This window comes from Cavia porcellus, unplaced genomic scaffold, assembly GCF_034190915.1.
Source record: "Cavia porcellus strain 051 isolate PalLab524CR breed Dunkin Hartley unplaced genomic scaffold, mCavPor4.1 scaffold_32, whole genome shotgun sequence".
NCBI classification, from domain to species: domain Eukaryota; kingdom Metazoa; phylum Chordata; class Mammalia; order Rodentia; family Caviidae; genus Cavia; species Cavia porcellus.
The window spans coordinates 12786750-12810124 of record NW_026947515.1 but is presented as its reverse complement, the minus strand read 5'-3'; the positions used below and the strand labels follow the sequence as shown (position 1 = coordinate 12810124).

The 23375-nt window shown below is 35.2% G+C and overlaps 1 protein-coding gene across 5 annotated transcripts in view; it reads right to left on the bottom strand.

The window, feature by feature from the left end:
- Abca6 (ATP binding cassette subfamily A member 6) overlaps nucleotides 1-23375 on the bottom strand; it is a 66080-nt gene that overhangs the window by 8476 nt on the left and 34229 nt on the right. For 4 of the 5 annotated variants that reach the window (XM_063242606.1, XM_063242608.1, XM_063242605.1 and 1 more), the window contains exons 18-30: nucleotides 22397-22536; nucleotides 18790-18906; nucleotides 17526-17709; nucleotides 16980-17146; nucleotides 15192-15325; nucleotides 13869-14006; nucleotides 11323-11430; nucleotides 10067-10240; nucleotides 9774-9884; nucleotides 6925-7044; nucleotides 5317-5394; nucleotides 4253-4344; nucleotides 3468-3588 (exon numbers count right to left, since the gene is read on the bottom strand). In XM_063242606.1, coding sequence (XP_063098676.1) covers nucleotides 3468-3588; nucleotides 4253-4344; nucleotides 5317-5394; nucleotides 6925-7044; nucleotides 9774-9884; nucleotides 10067-10240; nucleotides 11323-11430; nucleotides 13869-14006; nucleotides 15192-15325; nucleotides 16980-17146; nucleotides 17526-17709; nucleotides 18790-18906; nucleotides 22397-22536 — 1684 coding nt within the window. Of the gene's footprint in view, nucleotides 1-3467; nucleotides 3589-4252; nucleotides 4345-5316; nucleotides 5395-6924; nucleotides 7045-9773; nucleotides 9885-10066; nucleotides 10241-11322; nucleotides 11431-13867; nucleotides 14007-15191; nucleotides 15326-16979; nucleotides 17147-17525; nucleotides 17710-18789; nucleotides 18907-22396; nucleotides 22537-23375 lie in introns of those variants that run through there. The other variant, XM_063242609.1, reaches the window with a different exon arrangement.

The following is a 23375-nucleotide window of genomic DNA, read 5'->3' as shown; positions in this document are numbered from 1 at the left end:
CACAAATCTTACATACATTCTTTAAATCACAAAGTCTTCATTTTTAAATTATAGCACTAATTATGAAGACGCTATGTGAAAAGTAGAATGTAAACATGCTATTTGTGTCTTGGTTACTAGGACACTCTGAAGAAATGCCTGCCTAATTAAGGATTAAAAGTACACCAAATCCAACTTCCAGGAGAACATGGCAGGTAGATAACAGCAGCTACAGTGGCTGAGATAGCTAGCTTAGATTCGAGGAATGGTGTGGTGTGGGGAGTCCTAAGCAGGGGGTGATATACCCTGACGATCCAGGAATGAACTAAGCTGAGAGAAACCAATTGGAAATGCAATCCCAGTGCTAGGATTGGAACAGCTAAAGTCTCAGTGCTGAAGCTGGAACTCATGCCTCTGGAAACCACAGCTTGAATTTCCTGTTGCCACTGCTGCATCTGAATTGGCACAGCAGGGATAGAGATGTGAAAGCTCTGAGAGTGGGAATTGGTGAACCGAATTGTGATCAGAGCTGGTGGGGAGCCCTGCATCAACCTGCGGTGAGTGAGAGGAACAGGCACCGTTCCATAGACTAGGAGGCTCCAACAGAAGACATTCTGGGACTGGGCAGACTAGCCGGAACAGGACGCTGCAGTGACTTCAGTCACATATTCCCCTCTCAAGCGGGAATGGGGGGAGTGCTTGACCTGGGTGACACCACGGACTAAGACCCAGTAGGCTAGCACAAACCAGGTCCCTCTGCCTAGCAGTGCACCCTAATGCAGTGAAGCCTTCAGCAGGTTGACTGCTGCCTGGAGGGGTGGGCCCAGCATAGGCTGCCCAGGTCTGTGTCTCCCTAGTACACTGGAGTGGGCGGGAACACCTAGCCGGCATGATTCAAACAAACTGTAAACAACAAAGAAAGAAACTGGGCCTCCTATATACGCTTGTATGGAAGGAACAAAAAAGTATGGGGAGCAACAAGAAAAGGTCCTCAGTCCCCAATCCTGAGAACACTGATCCAGGAAAGGTAAATGCAAAGGAGAATGAGGACAGAGAACATGCAATAACAGGCATGGCACCAATAGACATAAAGCAATAGCTCCGGGACCTCATAGATGAGTTCAAAAGTGAAGTATTTGACCAAGCAAAGCAAGATATAAATAGAATAGTTAAAGAAATGCTAAGCGCCTCCCAAGAAAAAACACATGGTGGAATGGAAGAACAGAACAAAAAGGGAGAATTTTTTGATGAAGAAAATAGAGAAAATGTAGAATACATGAAGCAGTTTCAAAGAGATTACCAGGGAACTAAAAACTCAAAAGCTGGCATAACAGCTCAAAAGAAACTAAGGATAGATTATCTGAACTGGAGGACAGATTTGTAATGTGGTAGCATGAAAGGAAAAACTTCTTAAAAATAACAAGGAAACAAGCAGTAACAATACAAAGGCTAGAAGATGACAAGAGGATCTATAACTTAAGAATTAAGAATGTAAGGAAGCAGGGGTACAAACAAATGAACTGCAAAGACTATTCACAGAAATAATCCAGGAGAACTTCCCTAATATGGGAAAAGGTAAAGATACTCAGATGTATGAGGCATACAGGACCCCAGCCACCCATAACCTAAACAGAACCACACCCAGGCATATAATAATCAAAATTCCAGGAATCCAATATAAGAACAGAATATTAAAAGCTGTCAGAGACAAGAGACAGATCACTTACAAGGGAATACCTATCAGAATTACAGCAGACATCTCAGCACAAACCATCAAATCACAAAGCATGGGGCAAAATAATTCAAGCTTTGAAAGACAATAACCTCCAGCCAAGATTGATATATCCTGCACAACTGTCCCTAGAAATTAATGGAGAAACAAGATGCTTCCAGGATAAAGAGGAACTAGGAGAATTTGCAACCACCAATCCAACTCTACAGAGAGTACTGCAGGACATTCTAAAAGAGAAAAATACCAAGATTCCAGAATCAGTGGCAGAGAGGCCACAATGAATGAAGCAGAAAGTGGCATGAAGAAGAGAAACTGACAACTAAGAAAAGAGCTCAACAAAAATGAGGTAGAGACGGTTGGATGGTAGGAACAGCTATTTTGGAGAAAACAAGACATCATAATAGCTAGTGCTGATTTAATATCATCTTGTTTTGAAGTCCCCTCAAGCTTTTTTTCTTCTGTCTCCATCGGTCTTAACATGTTGTATCTTATTGGATTTTATTACATGTGATAATATAAACAAAAACTTTTATAGACAAGGGGATAATACAGAAACCATTGTTCATTTTCTGTTAATTGGTTTTAAATACCCTGTAATACTGTCATTCTCTTGAATTGTTTTACATTGTCTTGATATGTTTGATACTACAGTACGTGAAATTATACTCAAAGATTATAAGGAAAGAGACACTATGGTAACTATTTTTATGTCGGGATATCTTGTGGTGAAACACTATTTTGATTAAATTGTTATGTTCTGACCTGTGTTTTGTCATAATGTCCTCTTTTATCTCAATCTCCTTTTTTATTCTTTATTTTTATGTTTTTAATTAAGGGAAAAAATAAAAAATAGCAGGATATATTATAGTAACCCACTTTGATTTCCTATTAACTTGATTTGAAACTCTGTATTGCTCTCACTATCTTGTTTGAATGATTTTACTCTATTCTGTTTTGCTTGATAGCCAAGTTTGAGAGTATAGGCAACAACTGTGAAGACAATAAGATTCACTATGATGCCCATTCCGGTTTGACTATTATCTTCTTTTGAAGTCCTGTAATGTCTCCAATGTTTTTGTTTTATTGGTTTTGTCCTTTACTGTTTTGTTCAATTTTATTATAACTGATGATATAGGCAATTCTTTTTAAGATAGCAAGAAGCATTATGACAACCATTGTTGATCACCTTGTATTCTGTTTTTACATTATGTACTTTGTCCATCCTTTTGATTTGACTGACTCTGTTTTGTTATGTCACATTTGGTTTTATTCTCTTCAAAAAAAAAGTAATAAGAACTGTGGGAGTAATAAAACCCAAGATGTGTAATTGTCATTGTAAAAAAGAAAGGAAAAGAAAGTGCTCTAAAAGATATAACTGCATGTATATTTAAGCATATAAGATAGATAACCATATTACTGAGTTTTTGTTGGATCATTTAACAGAACTGCTTACAGTCTCACTGTTTGAATGCCCACTTTATATGCTTTAATTTTGTAACAAACAACTATTTTTAAGATGACATTATGTAATTTATTAACTAGTGATTTCCTACTGCTTATTTTATTTTATTTTATTTTTTGAAATTCTGTATAGCTTGTACCCTTCTGGTTTTTTTTTCTTTTTTTCCTCAAATAAAATTTTAAACAAAAGTAGACCAAATCCTGAGTTTTCCAAATGAAACAGGGATATAAAATTCTATTCTGGAAAATTCTTGGATATTTCCAATCACATCTACTGTATCATTTGATTTTCTACCTCATCTAAGTTTGAAGTGGTCAGAGCAGTTGACGTTCTTATTCTTTCTGCTTGAACGTCTTCATCTTCATCTCCAGGTTCTTCTGGATTTGGTCGAGCTTCTGGACTTTGGGGAGAAATTCTGTGAAGAAATGAATTACACTGGTCTTCTAATTGACAAAAGTCAATTAAAAGTCAGCATCCCTGTGACTGTACCATTGTGATTTCTTTCAGAAGTCTGGTGGTGATTATGATTCTGTTTCTGGTGGTTCTGTTTTTGCTGACATTCTCACCTCACTAACCAGAACCAAATTCTTGGTGTTGCTGCCATGATTCCAGCAAGCATCTTGGATTCTTTCAAATTTGGCAGCAAATGCTGTCCTTCCTCTTGAAAATTAATGTCAGTCTTTTTTCCTTTGCTCATTCTGAGATCTTCTTAATCACACCAGATACTTGTTTCAGCACCTCTTACTGTGGATGGACTCTTCCAGAGTCCTTCTGCTTGCAAGGCACTCTGAACTATGTTGGTAAGTCACTTCCGTACTACATTCCATGTAGCAATGTACATTATCTAGGATGAAACAATGGCTTGTTTGTGTGCTCATTACAATTTTTGAGAAACTAAAGTCTCTCTTAGCTGCTGAGTAGAAGAACTCTTGCCTGCAGTCCTATTTTACTAAGCCAGAATGTCTCAATCATTATATGGTTTACATTGTAAAAATATTCATAGTAACAAGCTGACTATATAACTACCACCTAGAAATATTCAAATAGGACACTAAATATAAAATTAAATTTATACCAACCTGAAAACCGGATCTTTTCGCATTACATTCTTTCCGTATTTTAGCTCCATGCATCTTAGAACAAAAATGAATAGTAAAGCCTGAAAATAAGGCTAAGAGCAAAAAAAAGTTTTAGTTAGATATAAATTTACAAATATAAGTTAAATATTTTGAGGAAAATTGATGATATTTTGTCTTCAGTGTAATATAATCATAATTTCTTATGAGTTAAGGATCAAATCTAGCCATGCAGTTCCAAACAATTAGTTAAATCTATCTCCTTTCTTTCACTTATAATCCATACTTAACCTGTCAGTAAATGTTATCTGCTTCATCTTCAAAATTACAATCTTCAGAAAGACTCAACTACTCCTCATTATGCTATGTTACTTCACTTAAATCCAGATTATTATTGTTTCTCGCCTGGATTACCGTGACACAGTTCCACCTATTGCTCCTCTGTTCCTCTGCTCTACAAATTTATCTTCATCACAGTAACCAGAGCTATTCTTTCAAACAGAGAAGTCTGGTCATGTCACTCTGCTTAAAACCCTGCAGGGTCTCCTCTATCCCTCAAAGTAGCACCACAGTCCTTAAAGTGGCCCCGAACACACAATGCAACTCCCCCCAAACTCATACACTACCCCATCATTCCTGTGATCTGTCCTTCCACACCTTCCTCTTGCTCACTCTGTGAAATCACACTGACTTCCTGAATAAGCCTGGTACATACCAAGGTCATTATTACCACCTCTTCCTGAACAGATTTGCTCTAAACTTTCCTGATCACCATCTAACACAGTCTCTCAAGGGCAAAATTACAGGTGTCTGCATTTTTAAAAAAAGACTCTCTCAAATTCCAGTAGAGGAGGTAAACAGGGTAAACAAAGAAAGATTAATTTTACGTTGAATTCTGGACTCATATATTCTATTTCTACTTATAAAAAATGTCTCTGACGTTTAAAGCATGCCAGATTTCATATTTAAAGCACTGTCAGACTTGGTGCACCTTAACCTAGAAAGATAAAGTCATTATTGCAAATGATTATTGCAAAATATGTAATTAAGAGAGAAACTCCTCTTACTATTAGGCATACTAGAAGTTCAGCTTCGCTCAAGTCAAACTTTGTTTCTTCAGAGTCTGTGTAGCGCGCATAGGCTCTCTGAAAAGACAAAAAAAAAAACCTAAATGAAGATTAATTGGCTTCTTGATGTATAAACAATAATACAGAATTTCCCATAGGAACTATTTTCCTGGTTAAACTTCATTCCTTTGTGTGTGTGAAGTGACAAATCGTATATTAATAAGGGAAGCCTCCCACTCAATTCTCACTATTTCTCAGTGAGCAAGTAACCTGTATTTGTTCCTTTCTTCAACTTTTAAAAAGTATTTTGTCTTAAAACCCAAGACTTTTGATGCAAGCATAACAGAGAGGTGCAGTCATTTGAAAAAAATCTTTTTTGTGTTAAAATATTTGTCCTGTGTTCCACACAAGCCCGTTTACAGGGTGCTTCTTACCCATAGGATGACTACTTCCCATCATAAATAGTTCTATTGTCTTCTTCTTTCTTCATAAATTCTTTCAAAATGTTACTCATTCCTCATAAATTATATGTACCAGTTGAAATTAATTTATTCAAACTGGGCAAGTCTACTTACATTTTAGAAAGAAAATGTTTTAAGCAAAGTGATGTTTATAATGAAGAATGCCAATTGTTGCTTAGTCAGTGGAAAAGTATTTCAGACAGCCTTTCCCAGTGCTCTAAGAAGATATGCAATGAAGCCCTTCTTACTTTCTGTAACATCACTAGAGAGAGTATTCCTTTTTTTGGTCTTTTTGTTTCGTTTTTATTGGTACCAGGAATTGAACTCACGACTGCCTGCTTGCAAGGCAGGTACTTATGCCGCTGAGCTAAACCCCAAGCTCCTGAGAGAGTATTCGTAACAGAGCCATTCTACCTTGGTCTCCTGGAACATTTTTCTCTTCTTAAGTCACATTCTGCTGTTTCAAAGCTTCAGGGTCTCTCCGGCTTCAGTCACTTTGATTTCACTCTGCTGATCATGCTTTTTTCCTGCCTCCCTCTCCCACTAATTCATTCTTACTCATCCTTATATTGAACTGGAGTTTGTGATCTTCCTACCTCAGCTTCCAAGAGTTTTCTGCCATACTCTGTCTCTTTGCTACCTTTAAGATCATAGTGTCAGCTTGCTTTAGGGTGAGCTTTGCCCTCTCTTAATTCTATGAAAGGAAGTATTGTGCTATCTCCAGTTATCTCTAATTACTATTACAGTACCTAACACACAACAGTGTTTGAGGTATGTTTTTGAATAAGTGAATGGCATCGCACGGGAATTTTTCCCTACATTGGATTACAAATACTGACTGAACTAGAAAGCTCTGTCAATCTGCTAATAGGTTTGAACAGCATTTAACAGTAACTATTTTGCAGAATGCATAAGGCAAAGCTTTTTATAGCTTTCCTGAGGTACATTTTTCATTCCATAAAATTTATCCATTTGAAAAGTACAATTTGGGATGATTTTAAAGTTTATTCAGCTGTGTAAGCATCACTGCAATTCAATTTTAGAATATTTTAATCATTGCAAAGAAATCACCAGCATTTACATAGCTTGGATGAAGCACTTCAGTTGGCTACATATTTAATATAAATGACACAATTGTTGATCTTACCTCTAACAAAAACATTAGAAACACATTCATGGTAGATGAAGGAACAAATATCATGGTAGAAATTATTGTAGTTAGGTGGAAATTTTCCCATATCAAGCTGTCTAGCACGCTAGTCAAGATCTAGAAGGCAAGTCCAAATATTTTGTATCAGCTATATTCAGCTCATTGATAAGTAAGAAAACATTTAAGATATAGGTATCTTATCCATATCAAAATTTTCCCATATGCATATATACCTTCATGCCCATCACAAATTCTTTCAGAAAGAAAAAGAGAGGAGTTTTTGTTAACACAAATGTTTATGATCTTTAGATACCCAACAGAAAATTCTTTTAAAAAATTAGCACGAATTAGTTATACACATTAATGTGTTTATTGTGATTTTAACCTCTCTTTTTAATCTCCCTCCATGTTGAGTATTGAACCCAGGGTTTCATATATGCATATAACAAATGCATGCAGCAGCAATAAACAATTCCCTCTTCTTATCATGTAAGTTGGAACTTCTGAAACCTTCTTTTCTTTTTTTTTTTTTTTTTTTTTTTTTTGTCTTTTTCCTTTTTATCGGTACCGGGGATCGAACTCACGACTGCCTGCTTGCAAGGCAGGTGCTTATGCCGCTGAGCTAAATCCCCAGCCCCTGAAACCTTCTTTTCTAAATTTTCATAAAATTATGATAGGTTATTGTGAACTACAACGATCCCACTGTGCTATGGAACACCAGAAATTATTTTTATATCTGTATTTTAGTACCTGTACTCAATCTTTTTTTATATTTTCTCCCTTACTAACCCTCTTTCCTGATATCTCATAATCACTATTACTCAGATCAATTTTCTAGGCTTTTACATAGAAGAGAGAACATGTGATGTCTGTGTCTTTGGGTCTCACTCATTTTACTCACCATAATGTTCTACAGTTCCTTCGAGTTTGCTGTAAATGACAGAATTTTTGTCTTTTTATGGCTGAATAATATTCTTTTGTGCATATACATCCCATTCTCTTTATTCACTTTGACATATAGCAAAACTATGTTTATCTAGATCTTACATTTGTCCCATTCTGGTATATTTTCTGGATAAAGAAAGTCAACTCAAAGAGAGAAAAGCCGTAAATAAAAAGGAACTGTAATTCTATGCTTCCAATTACTTAGGTTTGAAGAATAATTAGGTGAATGTAGACACTGGAGGGAGCATCTCCAGCATGATGCAGGTTGGTTAGTAACATAATTGTCAACTGCCATATTAGCCAACAACCCTGACTTGACTATCAGTGCCAAGAAATTTTCTTCAGAGGTGAAAATACTGAAAACACAAACAATAAACATAAATTCTTTGTTCATCTTTGATAGACTGATCTATCTATGCTATGAAACTCTTATGCAAGTGTCAGCTGAAAAGAAACCATGAGTACCAGTAAGATTGTTCTTAATGGCATCCAATATCCCCAATGATAGTAGACAATGGCAAAAGTCTACTGACTGAACATGTAAATGAAAGACCTTCGATGTACAAAATCCTTAAGACTAGCTTCAAAGCAGCCTTCTGAAACAGGTAATGCTGCAGTTCATTCTGCAGATTTTGTACTTGGGCTTCAGGGTATTGATGATGGTAAAAGAGATAGCAATAGACACCTTTTTTGAATACAAAGAAATGCAACTCAGAGAAGTCAAATCATAATATTGTCCAATTAGAAGGAACATTTACCTGCTGGACAGAAATGTCCAAGGTAATTTTCCTATAGAAGTGATGTGGGTGCAAATATATTTTCTTACAGATGATCTTGAGCTGGGTTTCTCTCATAGTTTCAGTATTAGCATACCAAAAGCTAGGAGATATCTTTTAGGTAAACATTCAGTCATAATTTGAGGATGTCAGTTTAAAGGTAAACTGAAATGCAGAACCTAGGGAACTCTGGGTGTTCAATGTTTTAGTAATTGTTTCTCATAAAGTATTCCTAATCTTGGACAATTTGCTTCCATATATATTTACTAAGTTCTCTGACACAGTGATAAAGCATCTTTGATATAAGAAGCTAGCAGTTTAGGTTAAGACACATTTTAGAGGACTACAGAAAGAGTTTTTACTTTTGACCCTTACAAAAGCCAATTTTCATGCTAGTATTATCTGAAAGCCCTACAAAAAACAAACACAGCTTTGTTTGTTTTTGAGATAAGGTCTTGTTCTCTCATACAGGCTGGCCTTGAAGTCACTATGTAACCAAGGATGACCTTGAACTCCAGTTATCCTTCTGCCTGTCTCCTGAGTGCTGGGACTACAGGTTTGGGACACTATGCCCAGTTCAACAATACATTTTAAATTTCAAGTCTTCTATAGAGTTCACCATGAACTCTGTTCAAAAAGTTGGGCCTGAATTATTTGTGAATTAGATTTTCCTCTTTTTTCTGATCGTGTGATTTTAAAGTAGGGCTTTGAATATCCCTTTATCAAAAATATTTGTGGCTGGAAATGTTCTAGATTTGTATTTTAGAGTATTTTTATATATTTAAGGAGATACTTCAGGAAGTGATACAAATCTCAACAGAAAATGCATTTATGTTTTATAAATACTTTGTCTAAGTAACTTGAGAATGCTAAATAAATTCTGTTGCATACTCTGTATTTTGACTGCAACTCATCACATAAGGTTAGGTATGGAGTTTTTATATTTGTAGTATCATGTCAGCTTGCAAAAATTTTTGGATTTGGAGCACTTCAGGTTTTCTGATGCACCCTCTATTATCAATTTTTCTTATTCCTCAGAGTAAATGTGATCATATTTAACATTACACTGAAGGTTTAAAAATAGCTATTATACATGTGTTTGTGTGTGTGTATATATATACTTACAAAGAAGCAAAATGTCCACAGACCACTATATTTTCTCCTCTTTCGAAAAACAAATGATATTACATATGTCAAGAAGATAAGGGAAACTGCATAACCAAATGTAGTAGTAACCTGAAGGTAATACAAATAGTATCATAGTCAAAAAATGAAATATTGTCTGAGAGAAATAGTCTTAAATTTTATTGTACATGCTTTTGCATGGACTGTTTGCAAATGAAATCATATTTATGAAATAAAATAGCAATTATTACTAATTACTTTATAAAATTTGGTTTATGTCATGTGTTACTTACCATACCAAATATAGTTCTCCTTGAAATATAATTGTCTGTAATTCTTATTAGGTAACCAATTAAATGCACCAAAAGGAGAATTAAATTGAAGAGGTTAATGTCCACCAGTGCTTGTCCAAACCAATAAGCAGAAGGGTAGAGGCCCGAAATCCATAGCTGACGCTTAGCCTTCTTCTGATGAGAAAACACAGCAATTAAAATGCAAATTAAAAATGAACACAATAGAATTTTCAAGATAAATATAATCAAATATTCTAATATTATATATATATTAATATTTTAAGGAAACGACTCTACAGATCCAGCTCCAATTTTAAAAATGTGAATTGTTTTATTTGGTAGATTTTATTCACAATACCACTTTACTCATGAATAATGAATAGGAGAATGGACATAATAATGATCAATGCATAAAATTCCTTCAAAATAAATGTTGTTTTGTGACCTGAAGGACATGTAAATTTTTCTTTTGTCTATACATCTTCACAGAGAGTTACTGGCTCAGGATGGTGCAAGCAGATTTACCTATATCTAGTTTATCTGGGTAATGAACATGAACGCAAAATATACATATACAATATAATATTGCAATTTTAAAGTGCAGAGCTGATCTCAGGCTTAGGTTTGGTCTTCAACTTCAAGCTCAGTGATTTCTTCCTTGTAGTTAGGAAGCAATGTAATAGAAAACCTATATATTTTCCTTTGAGCTCTGAGGAATCATTTGACTATTTCTGTAACTTTGAAGTGAAAAGTGTTTTTGCACTTCCAAAAGTAAATTTTCTGATGTTAGTAGGAAAACAGATATACTTTGAGGACTTAAAGTGAAATAAATCAGATGCACAAAATTAAATTTCACATGGTTTCTTTTATATGAGAAGTGCTAACTATAAGGAGCAAAATAAAAGAAAGATGATGGAAAGTAGAAAGATTTTCCTCAAAATTGGAAGAGGGAGCAAAAGATGGAAGAACTAGAATGGAAGAGAGAAAAAGGGGATGAAAAAAGGAATTGAAATTTGTGTATAAGTATCAACTTCACTTAAGGAATGTATAACTTAGGTACTACAAACATGCACTGATAAAAACATAAAATTTAGATAAAAGACATGTATGTACACGAATAAAAATAATGCTTAACTGTGTTATTTAAATTAAAAATATAGTTAAGTGATTTTTACAGAGGTCAAAGTTTTTAACACATAGCATTAAAATCACAATTATAGAAATTCCCAAAGTTTCCTGTCCCCCTTTTTCCTTACTTTGTAATCACTGACACTGCTCATGGCAATGTAAGGAGAAATGCTGCATACAACAAACAGTAAGAACAGAGAGCCATCTACCAGTCCAGTCCAGACAACCATCATATCCTGCAAATATAAAATACATCATAAACTAGTGAATATTTTAAATGAAATACTAAATAGTGTAAGGAATGAACTTTTGGAATATCAAAAACCCCAAGTATACATATAACGCAACATCTGTAACAGAAAATGGTTCCTTATTTGACGTAAGGCTTCAACTCAAAAAAGGAAATATCAAAAATAATTCAGAACCTACTTCATCTCAAAGAACAAGGAAATGTCAAAAGTAATTCAGAACCTACTTCAACTCAAAGAACAAGGAAGTACCAAAAATAATTCAGATCTGAAAGCATAAGTTGTTTTTGGTTCCGTTTGGTTCAGTTTAGTTCAAGGCAAAGTCTCACTGTGTAGCTCAAGCTGGTCTTGAACTCTCTATATAGCCTAAGCTGGCCTCAAATTTGCAGTGATCTTCCTGCTTCAGTCTCCCCAGTGCTGGAATCATAGATGTGTTCTGCCATGCCCAACTTGACAGCATAGTTTTGAAGAGTAATCTGCACATCCATGTTCATAGCATCATCATTCACAATAGCTAAGAGGTAGAAACAACCCAATGTTCATCAGTGGATATATGAATACATAAGCTATGGTATATATACATAAAATAAGGTGACATTTCATTTTTAAAAGGAAAAAATGTTCTGTCACAGGCTTCTGTCACATAGATGAATCTGGAGGATATTATGCTAAGGGAAATGAATCAGTCAAAAAAGACAACTAGTATGTGATTCCACTTACATATCCAAAGAGGTCAAATTTCTTGAAGCTGAAAGTGGGTTTGTGGTTACCAGAAAGAGAGGGAAGGGGAAATAGGGTTGTTCAGTAAGTATAGTTTTACTTCTGAAAGACGAACACATTTTGGAGATCTATCTCAGAACAACATAAATATGCTTAATACTAATGAATTCCATGCTTAAAAATGGTTATGATGGTGAATTTTGTTGTTTTTACCAAAATAAAAAATTAATCATTCAGAAATTAGGTCTTTTGATTGAGAGATAATTCAGGCCCATACACACGTCTTTGTTTGCAAGATAGAGATGAATGTGTGGATGGTTAGTTGTACTCTGCAGTACAGAGCTAAAAAGGAAACTTGTTTCCTCTGAGCCCAATTTCAAGGAAATAAAATTCAAATGACTGTCTAATTAGTGTCTGCCTCAGGCTGGATTCAAGCCCAAGCAGTGTATAGAACTAGCTCGAGGATATAATTATGGGCACACAATACAAAACTGTCTTGAAATAACTGTAAACGCTCATATTTTATTGAAGAGTTTTGGGATCTATGTAACTTTTCCTCTGGGTGGTAAAAAGAATTACTGCCATCATGAGAATGAAGGTATATGTCACTGTGACGGGTAGTGCCTAAAGGAGCAACCCTGGAACCTTGGTCCATTTTGATTTGGAAAAATATACAATTACATGGGGTAAGTAAATCCAAGAAGAAACAAAAACTCTCTTTCTGCTACCTGCTGGTTCTAATTGCTGGAGAGCTTCCTTCAGACAAGACCATTTGAACCATCTTGTGCTCTCTCTGATCACAAGGTCAGTCACACTTCAACTCAGGGGTGTGTATATCCATCACTGACCTTTCGAATACATGTCACCATTTTCTCCAATACATGAAAAAATCTGCATTTGTACGTATGCCCAACACAACAAAGCCGAAACCGAATTTGACACATATGTCACACAAAGGGATTTCCTTTTTACTCCATTTCTAATCTCCCTTTTTGTTCTGAGTTCTGGTGTGCAACTTTTGCTATTGATTTTGAGATATCTCTCTTGGTATCAATAAGAAAATAAGATCACTTAATAAATTTAAAATTAGAATAATGAAATGGATCCATGGGTGAGGATCAGGCAACAGTAATGACGAACATGGAAGGCACTATCATACATCTGAGCTGGAGAGACAAAGGAAGGTGATTATATGTTTGGATCCCAATGTGTAGGGATCCAAATGTGTTGCTCTCCTGTCTTCCAAAACTGTTTTCTATTGTCTAAAGTGTGAAAAGTCAGATTGTAGCCAGAATTTCCCAAAATGCAACCTATACCACATACCCTCCCATACGGTTTTGCTGTAAGTAGGTAAAGGGATGAACTGGATAGTAAATAGCAATTTTCAGTCTCCTATCCATGAAGGCAGGGTGCACACACACACACACACACACACGTGTACACACACACACACACACTTCCACAATCAGGTATGTATCTACAGTCTCAAAATATACCTTAGAAGAATACGACCCAACATTGAAGAGTACTAACCCATAAGGATTTTCTTCTTACAACTTTGCAAGAAAAAATTTCATCACCTGTTTAAAATGTCAAGACAGAGTAATAATTTTGAGGATTAACAATCCATTAGGATGTCCAAAAGGGCAAATGTAAGTTACTTGTGAAATTTATAATTGTTCAGAATCAGTAAGTTTAATACTTGCCAAAGAAAGTGGACTTCGCTCAAGTCGAAGATACTGTGTTTGATTAAACATTCTAAGTAGCCCATTACTGATAATATTCATAAGGACAGGAAAGCAGTGCATCCTCTTGGTATTGCACACAACTGAAAATCTATAATCCTGAAAGCAAACAAAAACATATTTAAATAAGTGGGGTGACTTCTGAATCGTTGAAACACAGAAGTAAGGTTTTTATGCATAAAATTCTAACAGTACTACATTCTGACTGAGTGTCCATCTTCAAGCTCACTACATTTTCTGAGCTTCAGTTGAATCTTCAACTGAAGAAGCTACTAAACGAGTTGTTGTATGATGTTTAAGAGATTATGCGTATTAGGCCCTAGTAAAGTTGATATTTCAGAGTCAGCCTCCATTTACAACAGATTAGAATTTATATTACTAATTTTGCAGTATTTTGTCCCTATGGGGAACAACAGAGGAATGTTGATATTCTGGATAGAGGATAAATATGGAGTTTATAATATATGCATGGCTAGCCTGCCAGTGACGCATCTTCCTAAAATAATGCATCCATACTTCCTGTTCCTGAAAATGTCCATACTTTCATCAGGAAGTTTGATATTATTTTATATCACCAGCAGTTCATGTAGTAAATATGGTAGGAGACAGCTACCAAAGTAATTTTCCATAATAGATACAAAGTTATTACATAACATGTTTAGCTTAGGCAGAATTGAATTCCACGCTGCATCTTCAAATGCTGCTAGTTTTTTTTCAATTTCCCCTGTAGCAAAAAGTGAAGAGGTAGACTTGTGTAACTGCTCTTCGTTTTGAATAGGATCCAAATAAAATCAATTTAAGACTAGGATGTGTTTTGAAGAGTCTTTGTCCTTGATTTGGATATTCTTAACCAAACTGAAATAAGACAACAATTGGAGAATATTTTTGCTCATAAATTTCATGTATCATAATATTTAATGTATTTTTCAGTATATAAAAATATCATTCAGGCATTTATCAATTTAATACAACTCCTTAAATTCATAAGTACATTCATGAGCTGTAATATTTTATTGAAATCAAGCACAATTGAATTTGTTCCTTTTAAATTTAAAAAAATTATCTAATTCAGAAAAAAGATAGAAAATGTTTAACAAAAACTTACATTAAGATTCAGTCTCTTCAATATGATCTCTAAATGTTTCTCTGAGTTAAATTGCTCTGTTCTAGCTAGGTTGACTTTCTGCCATTTTAAAACCAATTAAAGTGTAGCAATATCTTATTATGTTCCCTATGTGTGGAGGGAGGAGGTCATAAAATCAAAACCCAAGTGACAAAACACACCTTTTGTTTACCAGAAACTATGATAGCTCCATTGTATGAAAGAGCATTAGTGCCATTTCTGTTTTTGAAATCATCTACTTCCAGAAGTATATTTTGATGCTTCAGTGACTGTATAAAGTCTTCAATATCTGATTCTAGCATAAAGTCAAAAGCAGAACATATAAAAACAAGAAAATATGTATAACATTTTTATAATGTGCCATATGAATTTTTAAATTGATATTTATACATTAATGTTTCTATGGGATTGCAATAATAATAGGCCCATCAATGAAAAGTTGCTTACTCTGCCATCTTCTATTCTGCAAATTTTACAGTATGATGTATTACATTTATAATTCTGCTTAATTATATTCATGCAAGCTGACATGTAATTGTTATTTTATAGCTTTTATTTAAGAAACACATTCAAACTGATATTTTACATAAATACAGTAATTATAGGAAGGATACTTCTGATGATAGCACACTCCTTTCTCCTTTATTCTTTGAGATAATTGAAAATTAAAGAGATATGTATAATACGCCAATATATTTTACATACCTGCTTATATATTTCATATTTATATATTGTATAAATACACTTTTCTTAGGAAATGAAAATGATGGGGCCGTCAAACTAAAATGTTTCTATATCTCTAAAGAACAAAGCAGATGTAATTGAGAGAGATATAAGGGCTGAGAAAAACTCAGAGCCTAGAGAACACAGGAACAAACAATTACAAAGATAAAAACTAGTTTCCAGGGTACCAAAACTCAGAGAGAATTACCAGAAGGGAACAAAGCAGGGCTCTGAAGCCAAGGTCAGTCTTCAACCAGTCATCCACACCTGCATCAAGCTGAGCAGTCAAGTCTTCTCTGTGCCTCACTCAGAGGAGATCACAGCTACACTGGTCCTCAGAATAAGAGTCTTATCATTTTCTAAGAGGTGCTATCTGAACAAATCAGCACACCAAGACCTAAAGTAACTCCAGATAATGATCAGGGGAAAATGGAGTGGAAAAAAAGTAAAGAAAACTCTTCCACAGATAGTTAGCTTTTGAAATGAGAGCTCGTTCTGGGAATGCACAAGGTAGGCTCTGGAATTGGACAAATAGGACTCAACTCAAAAAATATTAGGATCCTCCCAAGTGAGATGGAAACACACATAAAGAATAAGTTTTTCAGGGCTGGAGGTTTAGCTCAGCGGCATAAGCGCCTGCCTTGCAAGCAGGCAGTCGTGAGTTCAATCCCCGGTACTGATAAAAAGGAAAAAGACAAAAAAAAAAAAAAAGAATAAGATTTTCGTGCACCCTAGGTCAATTATACATGTCATTCCATCTCCACTACAGAGTAAAATAATGGTGATTTACATTCGCCAAAAGAGGAATTCTCATATGAAATGGTAAACATTTTACCAATAATCAACAGATTTTGAGAAAAGAATATATGACACAGAATCCCCAAACTTCAATCTCAAAATACCGAACAAATTAGTGTGGAAAAAAATGTTAGTGAATACTAGTACATTGTTCTCAATGTAACTAGAAAGTTAAAAAAAATAACATGAGACAAAACTGAAAAGTAAAGAAGCAATCTAAATCTTGGAAATTCAAGTGCCATTAACAAGACTTTCAGCTTTAAGACAGCAGAGAAATCTACTTTCCAAAAGCCCAAATGAAAAGCAATAAATATGCACGGTTCCTCAAAAACTATTTTCTACAAATGCACATTTTCTTCTTTTGCATTTTATTTTTCTACAGCCCGTGCTGTTTAACATTAAAAACAGCATTGCTGATTTCTGTTCACCTGTGTGATTGATGATCAGCAGGCTGGTACGGAAGTCTTGAGGAAGTTGTCCAGGAGAGAGGAAATACGAGTCTGTTTTAAATTCCCAGTCAACAGTCTGCTGCATCATATAATAAGTTATTCTTTCAATAATCAAAGGGCATAATGACATTCCAAATATCAATAGCCTACAAAATAAAGAATTAATGTGTGAACTGATTGCAATTTTATTTACTGAGTCAGACCCTATTTTTTTGGTATCAAATCTACCTTATACCAGTCTATACTTCTAGTTACTAAAATTCTAAAAATCATATCTTGGCTTGCCACATGTGATTAAAAAGAATTGCTACATAAACATCAGATATCAAACTGAACAAAATAAACATGCCTGTGTGCATAAGCCTATCCAAGGCTAACGTGCAGGTGTTTCTGCTGCCAGTGAAATAAAATGTTTCATTTATCTGTCCTCTGGTAAAAATGCTGAGTGTCATACTCTTGTTTTACATTCTTTTCTGGTTTAAACATCTCTTGACCCTCACCATCTAACAAAATCACAATACTCACAGGATCAAAAGTGTTTTTCTTTCACGTATTAACTTTAAGAAACGAAGCCGTGCTATTGCACAGACTTGCATCCTCCAGCGTTCCATGTCACTCACAGGCTTCTGTACTTCAGGGAGAGAAGGATAAGCTGGCTGCATTTCATTGAAGCTTTCTGAGTTGCTCATCATTTCTAGATGGCCAAAACCTGTGACAAACACACATAGTACCAATGGCATCCTGGAGCACCACAATTTTTTTAAGTAGTAAAAGTTATTTTATATTTGACTAATAACAAGATTCAAAGCACTTATTTAAAGAGCAGAGTTCATCATTGTCTTCAATATTTTCTTTCTATAGTTATAATTGGAAAGGTGATACCTATTAAAACTTTTAAAATAAAGAATGTTCATATTACAACCATAAAAATATACAAAAAATATAAGAAACACAATGTTCAAATTCTATAAACTCAGTGAGAAAGTATACTAAGTTCATACCAAAGAAGAATTCAGCAATGTTTAGAAAGGAAAAGTCTCAAATACAATAACATTCTAAGGGGTTTCAAAAAATATTCTCGCTAGGAATAATGTTCATATACCTACTACTAAGGCAGGAATAACCTAGTATTTCAGGTAAAAGATCATGATTTCTGAAACAAATAGACCTGTAAATGACTTTCACATACATGAATTGTAAGTGGTACAATTTGGATCACATAACTACTCTTAGGTCCAATTTTATCAACAGTAAATAGAGGCCAATGATTTTTTTTGAGAAGATTATTTACTGGAGGGAAGCACCACAATAGGTGAGTATCAATGCATAGAAATACTCTAATCAAAATATGTGGCATTAATCCAAAAAAGTAACAGCTTTTTTTTTTACTGTTGTCCATCAAAATACTAAGGAGGTGAGACTGAGAATCTTCTCCATTTATACCTTAATGGATTTTTTTGTCTTGAAAGCTAAGAAAAAATTTTATAAGAAACTCATACTCCTTTGGAGTCTCAGGGAGTCTAAGAAGCATTAAGCATCTGAAGATAGGTAAAATCTCCTAAAACAGGGAGAAGACAGTTTGCAAAGAGGAATTTGGTCCACTCCCAAGAAGGAACTGGGGTTAGGCCTCCTGATAAAGGTGAGGGACAGTAATACACCTCGAATTCTGAATTCAAATTTGGAATGAGTCACATTCCTTAGTGTGAGCCCTATCTAAGAAATTATAAATAATGAATTGACACATGATCAGTTGGAGACTGATTTTTGTGAATTATACAAATCGTTTTACCTTGGTTGATAGTTGATTTCCCTTCAATATTCATGAAGACTTCACTCAGAGTTGACATAGAGATATCATAACTCATCATGCCTTGGCTAGAACACTTATCAAGATCCCTGAAGAGATCTAAGACAATAGATAGAAATATGCACATTTGAAGAACAACAATTACTAAACCCAGTAAATCAACATTTACACAAAAGATGAATCATTACATTGAAAATTTTGTCTTTGCAATATCACAGTAATCAAAAGCAAAACTTCATTAGAATGTTCTCAATGTCTGAAGTGACTACATCAAATTCATTATTTAAATGAGCTCACTGCACATTCTATTTTTAGATTATAAATTTCCTACAGTCATTGAGGAACTTTTCATCTCACCTCCACACTACAAATCCATGTGTATCTCTGCCCCCATGCTGGGTCTTCTGTGTGGGTGCAAGACATCCAGCTGCTCCTATCCAAGATAACACCTTTGACCTCAGTTCTACCATTTATCCATCATCTATCAGCCTATCGAGGACTTCCTCTCCCTCCTACATCATCAGTTTCTTCCAATCCATTGAATCATCTCAAAAAGTAGGCAAAATGTAATAATATTTATTTAACAAATATAAGTAGCAACAAGAAAATACAACCATTCTATCAGTCTCTCTTCACATGCATATTTGGCTCTGAAGTTTTGTCTCTCCTTAATTTGTCACATTCTATGGACACTTAACTCCTGGAAGTCCAAATGCTATCCATATCCTTTCATGAGAAATATTCTAGGCCACCAATAACTTCATATTTTCAGATCCAATGAACAATTCTTTACTTTTCTTTTATTATTTTAACTCAGTCTTTTCCTTCTTTGTCTTTAACTCAGTGGCCTTCAAAGCAGTTCCCTAGGGCTCACCTCCTGCAGGCATTTTCTTTCTTTAGTACAAACACATTTTTCACATGTTCCTCCAACTGTACCCAGCTGTATCAGTTTCTACCTCCTTCCTAGCTTTTCTGTTTTTTCCAAAAATTTTAATCCTAGACCATCTTATCTTCCTACACACATAAATCCAGTCTAAAATCCATATAAACTCTGAAGATTTCCAAATTCAAATATCACTTTGTGTATAAATATTTAACCAACTGTATACTTAATAACTAGTATATCAAAAGAAATCTCTAGATTAACGTTTTCAAAACAAAATATTGATTCTTCCTTCTCCTTTTGGTCCAAATGTTCCCCTTCTTACTTACAATAAATGTTACCATTTTCTACTCAGTCACCAGACCCAAAAATGAGGAAGTCTGTTTTTATGTTTTCTATCTTTCCTCTTACATCATGATTCAGAGTTTCAGCATTATTTTTGAATATGTTTCAAAGACACCCCTTCCATCCATGTCCACTGGCATCATGGTGGCCCGGGCACCACCTGTACTTTTCCTGGGCCTCTGAAAGGACTCCATGGCTCATCCACAAGTGTCTGCTGTTGTTCACTTAGGTCCAGAGTTATCTTTATCCGGAGAGTGAAAATACAGACCACATCATGCCAATGCCCCATTTAATGTCTTTCAGTGATTTCTCACTGCACTTAGACAAAGCCAACACCAGAACCTCTACGTCTCAGTAAGAGACGTCTCATACATTCTCTGTGTACCCCACAAAATTTACTCATCTCTGCTCTCCACTATGCCCCCTCATTCACTACCCTCCAGACATGCCACCTTTCTCCGCTTAGGTAGATTTGACCATTTTCTTCTGTGACATTCTATAAGGACTCTTCATAAACCTAAACCTAAGCTGGACATCGATCATCACTACAATTCATGGACCTTTGTTAACTATTTTACATAGAAAATTTTTATTTCATTTGATTTACTCCTTCCCACTTAGTTGAGTGTAGATTCCATGAGGATAGGTACTCATATATCATATGTAATGCTGTATTTCCTGTACCTCAAGCAGTCTTCATAATATAATGGATTTTTAGTAAACACTTATTAGTTATCTGTTTCCTGGGCTTATGGAGCCACGGGTATGAGTTTCTTGGGGAAGATTCCCACACGCCACTTTCTCTGTGGGTAAGGGGAATGCACAGAATTGCTACTGAGAGGAGCTCGATTCAATGGGGAAGACTACAGCAAGAAACATATTCTTGAAAGACCTGCACATTTCACTGAGATCTGGAATCCTACGCCCTGTAATGGGCACAGATACAAGCATGCCATTAGACTAAAGGAGCCCTAGAGTCTGTATAAAGATACTCCTGTATGATAGCATATCAACATCAGAGACTCTGACCAAGTAGAATTTCTAGTTGGTGGCACCAGCAAACAGAATACGTTAATATCTTTCCCTAACAACAGTAACAACATCAACAACAAAAAGGAGAAAGGTCAGGTCAGTCATACCTCATGAGCACTTACAGAGTAAAATAGTATAGAATACTATCTTCATGGTGATATGAGTATAGAGAAAGACACAGACCTTTTTGCAGAATACAGTTAAAATCTTAGTTCTTAAATTTTTGCCCAAAGAGATTAAATTATCTTATTAAAAAAGCTTATTCAAACTAGGCCTACAAAGCATTAAACCTTTAATAAACTAAACTACGAGAAGCTGTTTAAAACAAAAGAGATTAAAATATACTTACTTGTAAGATAGAGAAAATTACAACACCCACCTCATAAGACAGTTATGACTACTAAATCAGTAGATATACATGAAACCACAAGGACAGTACTAGGCACATAGACAACGACTTAGCAAATTTTTAGAAATACTCATCAAAACAAAGCCTTTTGGAACTATTACCCCAACAAGCTGGAAACCAATATTGAAAACTTTTATAAAATAAATAGGCTATGTTTTTCCCTGAAAATAAGTTTATGCCCAAATAATTATAATAAAATAAAAAAGAAATCTGTAGCAGAGGCATTGGTGCTCATTCCCACTGCTTACGCACTCATCTACACATGGGAACTCTGCTGATCCTCTTTCTAACTTTATGTGATATGTATGGTTGGGGTGGGGGAGGTATGTGCTGATGGTAGAGCCCAAGGCCTTGCATGCAACACTGAGCTACAACTCAGTCCTTTATTTTTAATGTCGAGGCAGAGTCTCTCTAAGTCACTAAACTAGCTGGTGGCACGCCAGCTTGTAATCTTTTTGCCTCAGCCTCCCAAAATGCTGAAATTACAGGTTTACAAGTTCCTTAAATTCATATTCAGAACAAAACAGAAGACCCAAAAATTAATGTGTCTGAGTATATTCATCGACTAGTGATGGGTAGAGAGCAGTAAGTAACTCCTTCCTGCATGATAGAACTCTGAACACAATTATTTATTCTTTTATTTCCCCTAGTGCCATACTTAAATCTCCTACCACAATAACCTGCTAAATAATGAAAATTTTTCCCAGCTTCTTTTCCTCCCATCCCTTCTCTCCGTTGACTCTAGCACCACGAAGGATCAGTTACCAAATAAGTTCAATACATTCAAGTCCTTCTCTCAAATTATGCTTTTCAGAAAAATTAAACTAAGACAAAATCCAAATCAATTAAATAAAGAAAATCTAAGTCAATGTGAACATTTAATCTCAAGTTTCATTTCTTTGTACTCATATTCAAGTTACCTGGAAATTTATTTGTCCTTTCCAAAGGCAAAGTATACACAAGCTTTTCTTTGTTTTCTGTTTTTAATTTAGCGTCAGGGATGTGATGATTAATGAAAGATGTTATTTGTTCTTGATCACATATTTCATTCTTATAGACACTAATATTTAAAACAAAAGAAAAATCATTTGCATTTTTCCCCATTATATTTCTTTTTCTTTTTTCTTTTTTTTTTTTTTTTTTTTCGTCTTTTTCGTTTTTATCGGTACCAGGGATCGAACTCATGACTGCCTGCTTGCAAGGCAGGCACTTATGCCGCTGAGCTAAATCCCCAGCCCCCCTCATTGTATTTCTTATAACAGTTAGTACTACTTTGCTGGCTTAGAGAAATAAGTAAAATAAATATTATGGCTAAGCACAGAAATGTTCCCCAAAAGATAGTGTGTTAAAGGTTTGGTTAGTGTGGTAGCAGTGCTCATAGGTGGAGTCTTTGGAAGATGACTGGATCGTATCTTTACCTTCATCAGTGGGGTTTATCCATTGATGGAATCTGAATGGGGTATTGAGAGCTGGAGGAAATGTTAAGAGGCAGGCTCTAGTTAGAGAAGCAGAAGACTGGGAGTGTGTCACTGAAGCATACTTTTTGTCACTTGCTTCCTGGCCACCAGGAAGTGAGAAGTTTTGCTCCACAGCATACTCCTCACTGGGGAGTTTTGTTTCACCACAGGCCTGCAAACAGTGAGTCAGGCAACCATGGACTGAACCCTCTGAAAGGAGAGGCTACAATAAATCCTTTCTCCTGTAAGCTGATTTTTCTCAGGTGTTTGTCAAAGTGGTAAAAAGCTAACACAATGAGTAACTGAAACTAATACAATTTGAAAATTTTATATATACACAGAGGGATACAGTAAGAAAAACTGAAAACATACAAAAACTGATTGTGCTTAAAGCTACATACCAAATATAAATGAAGACAGAATAGACTTTTGAGGAAAATAA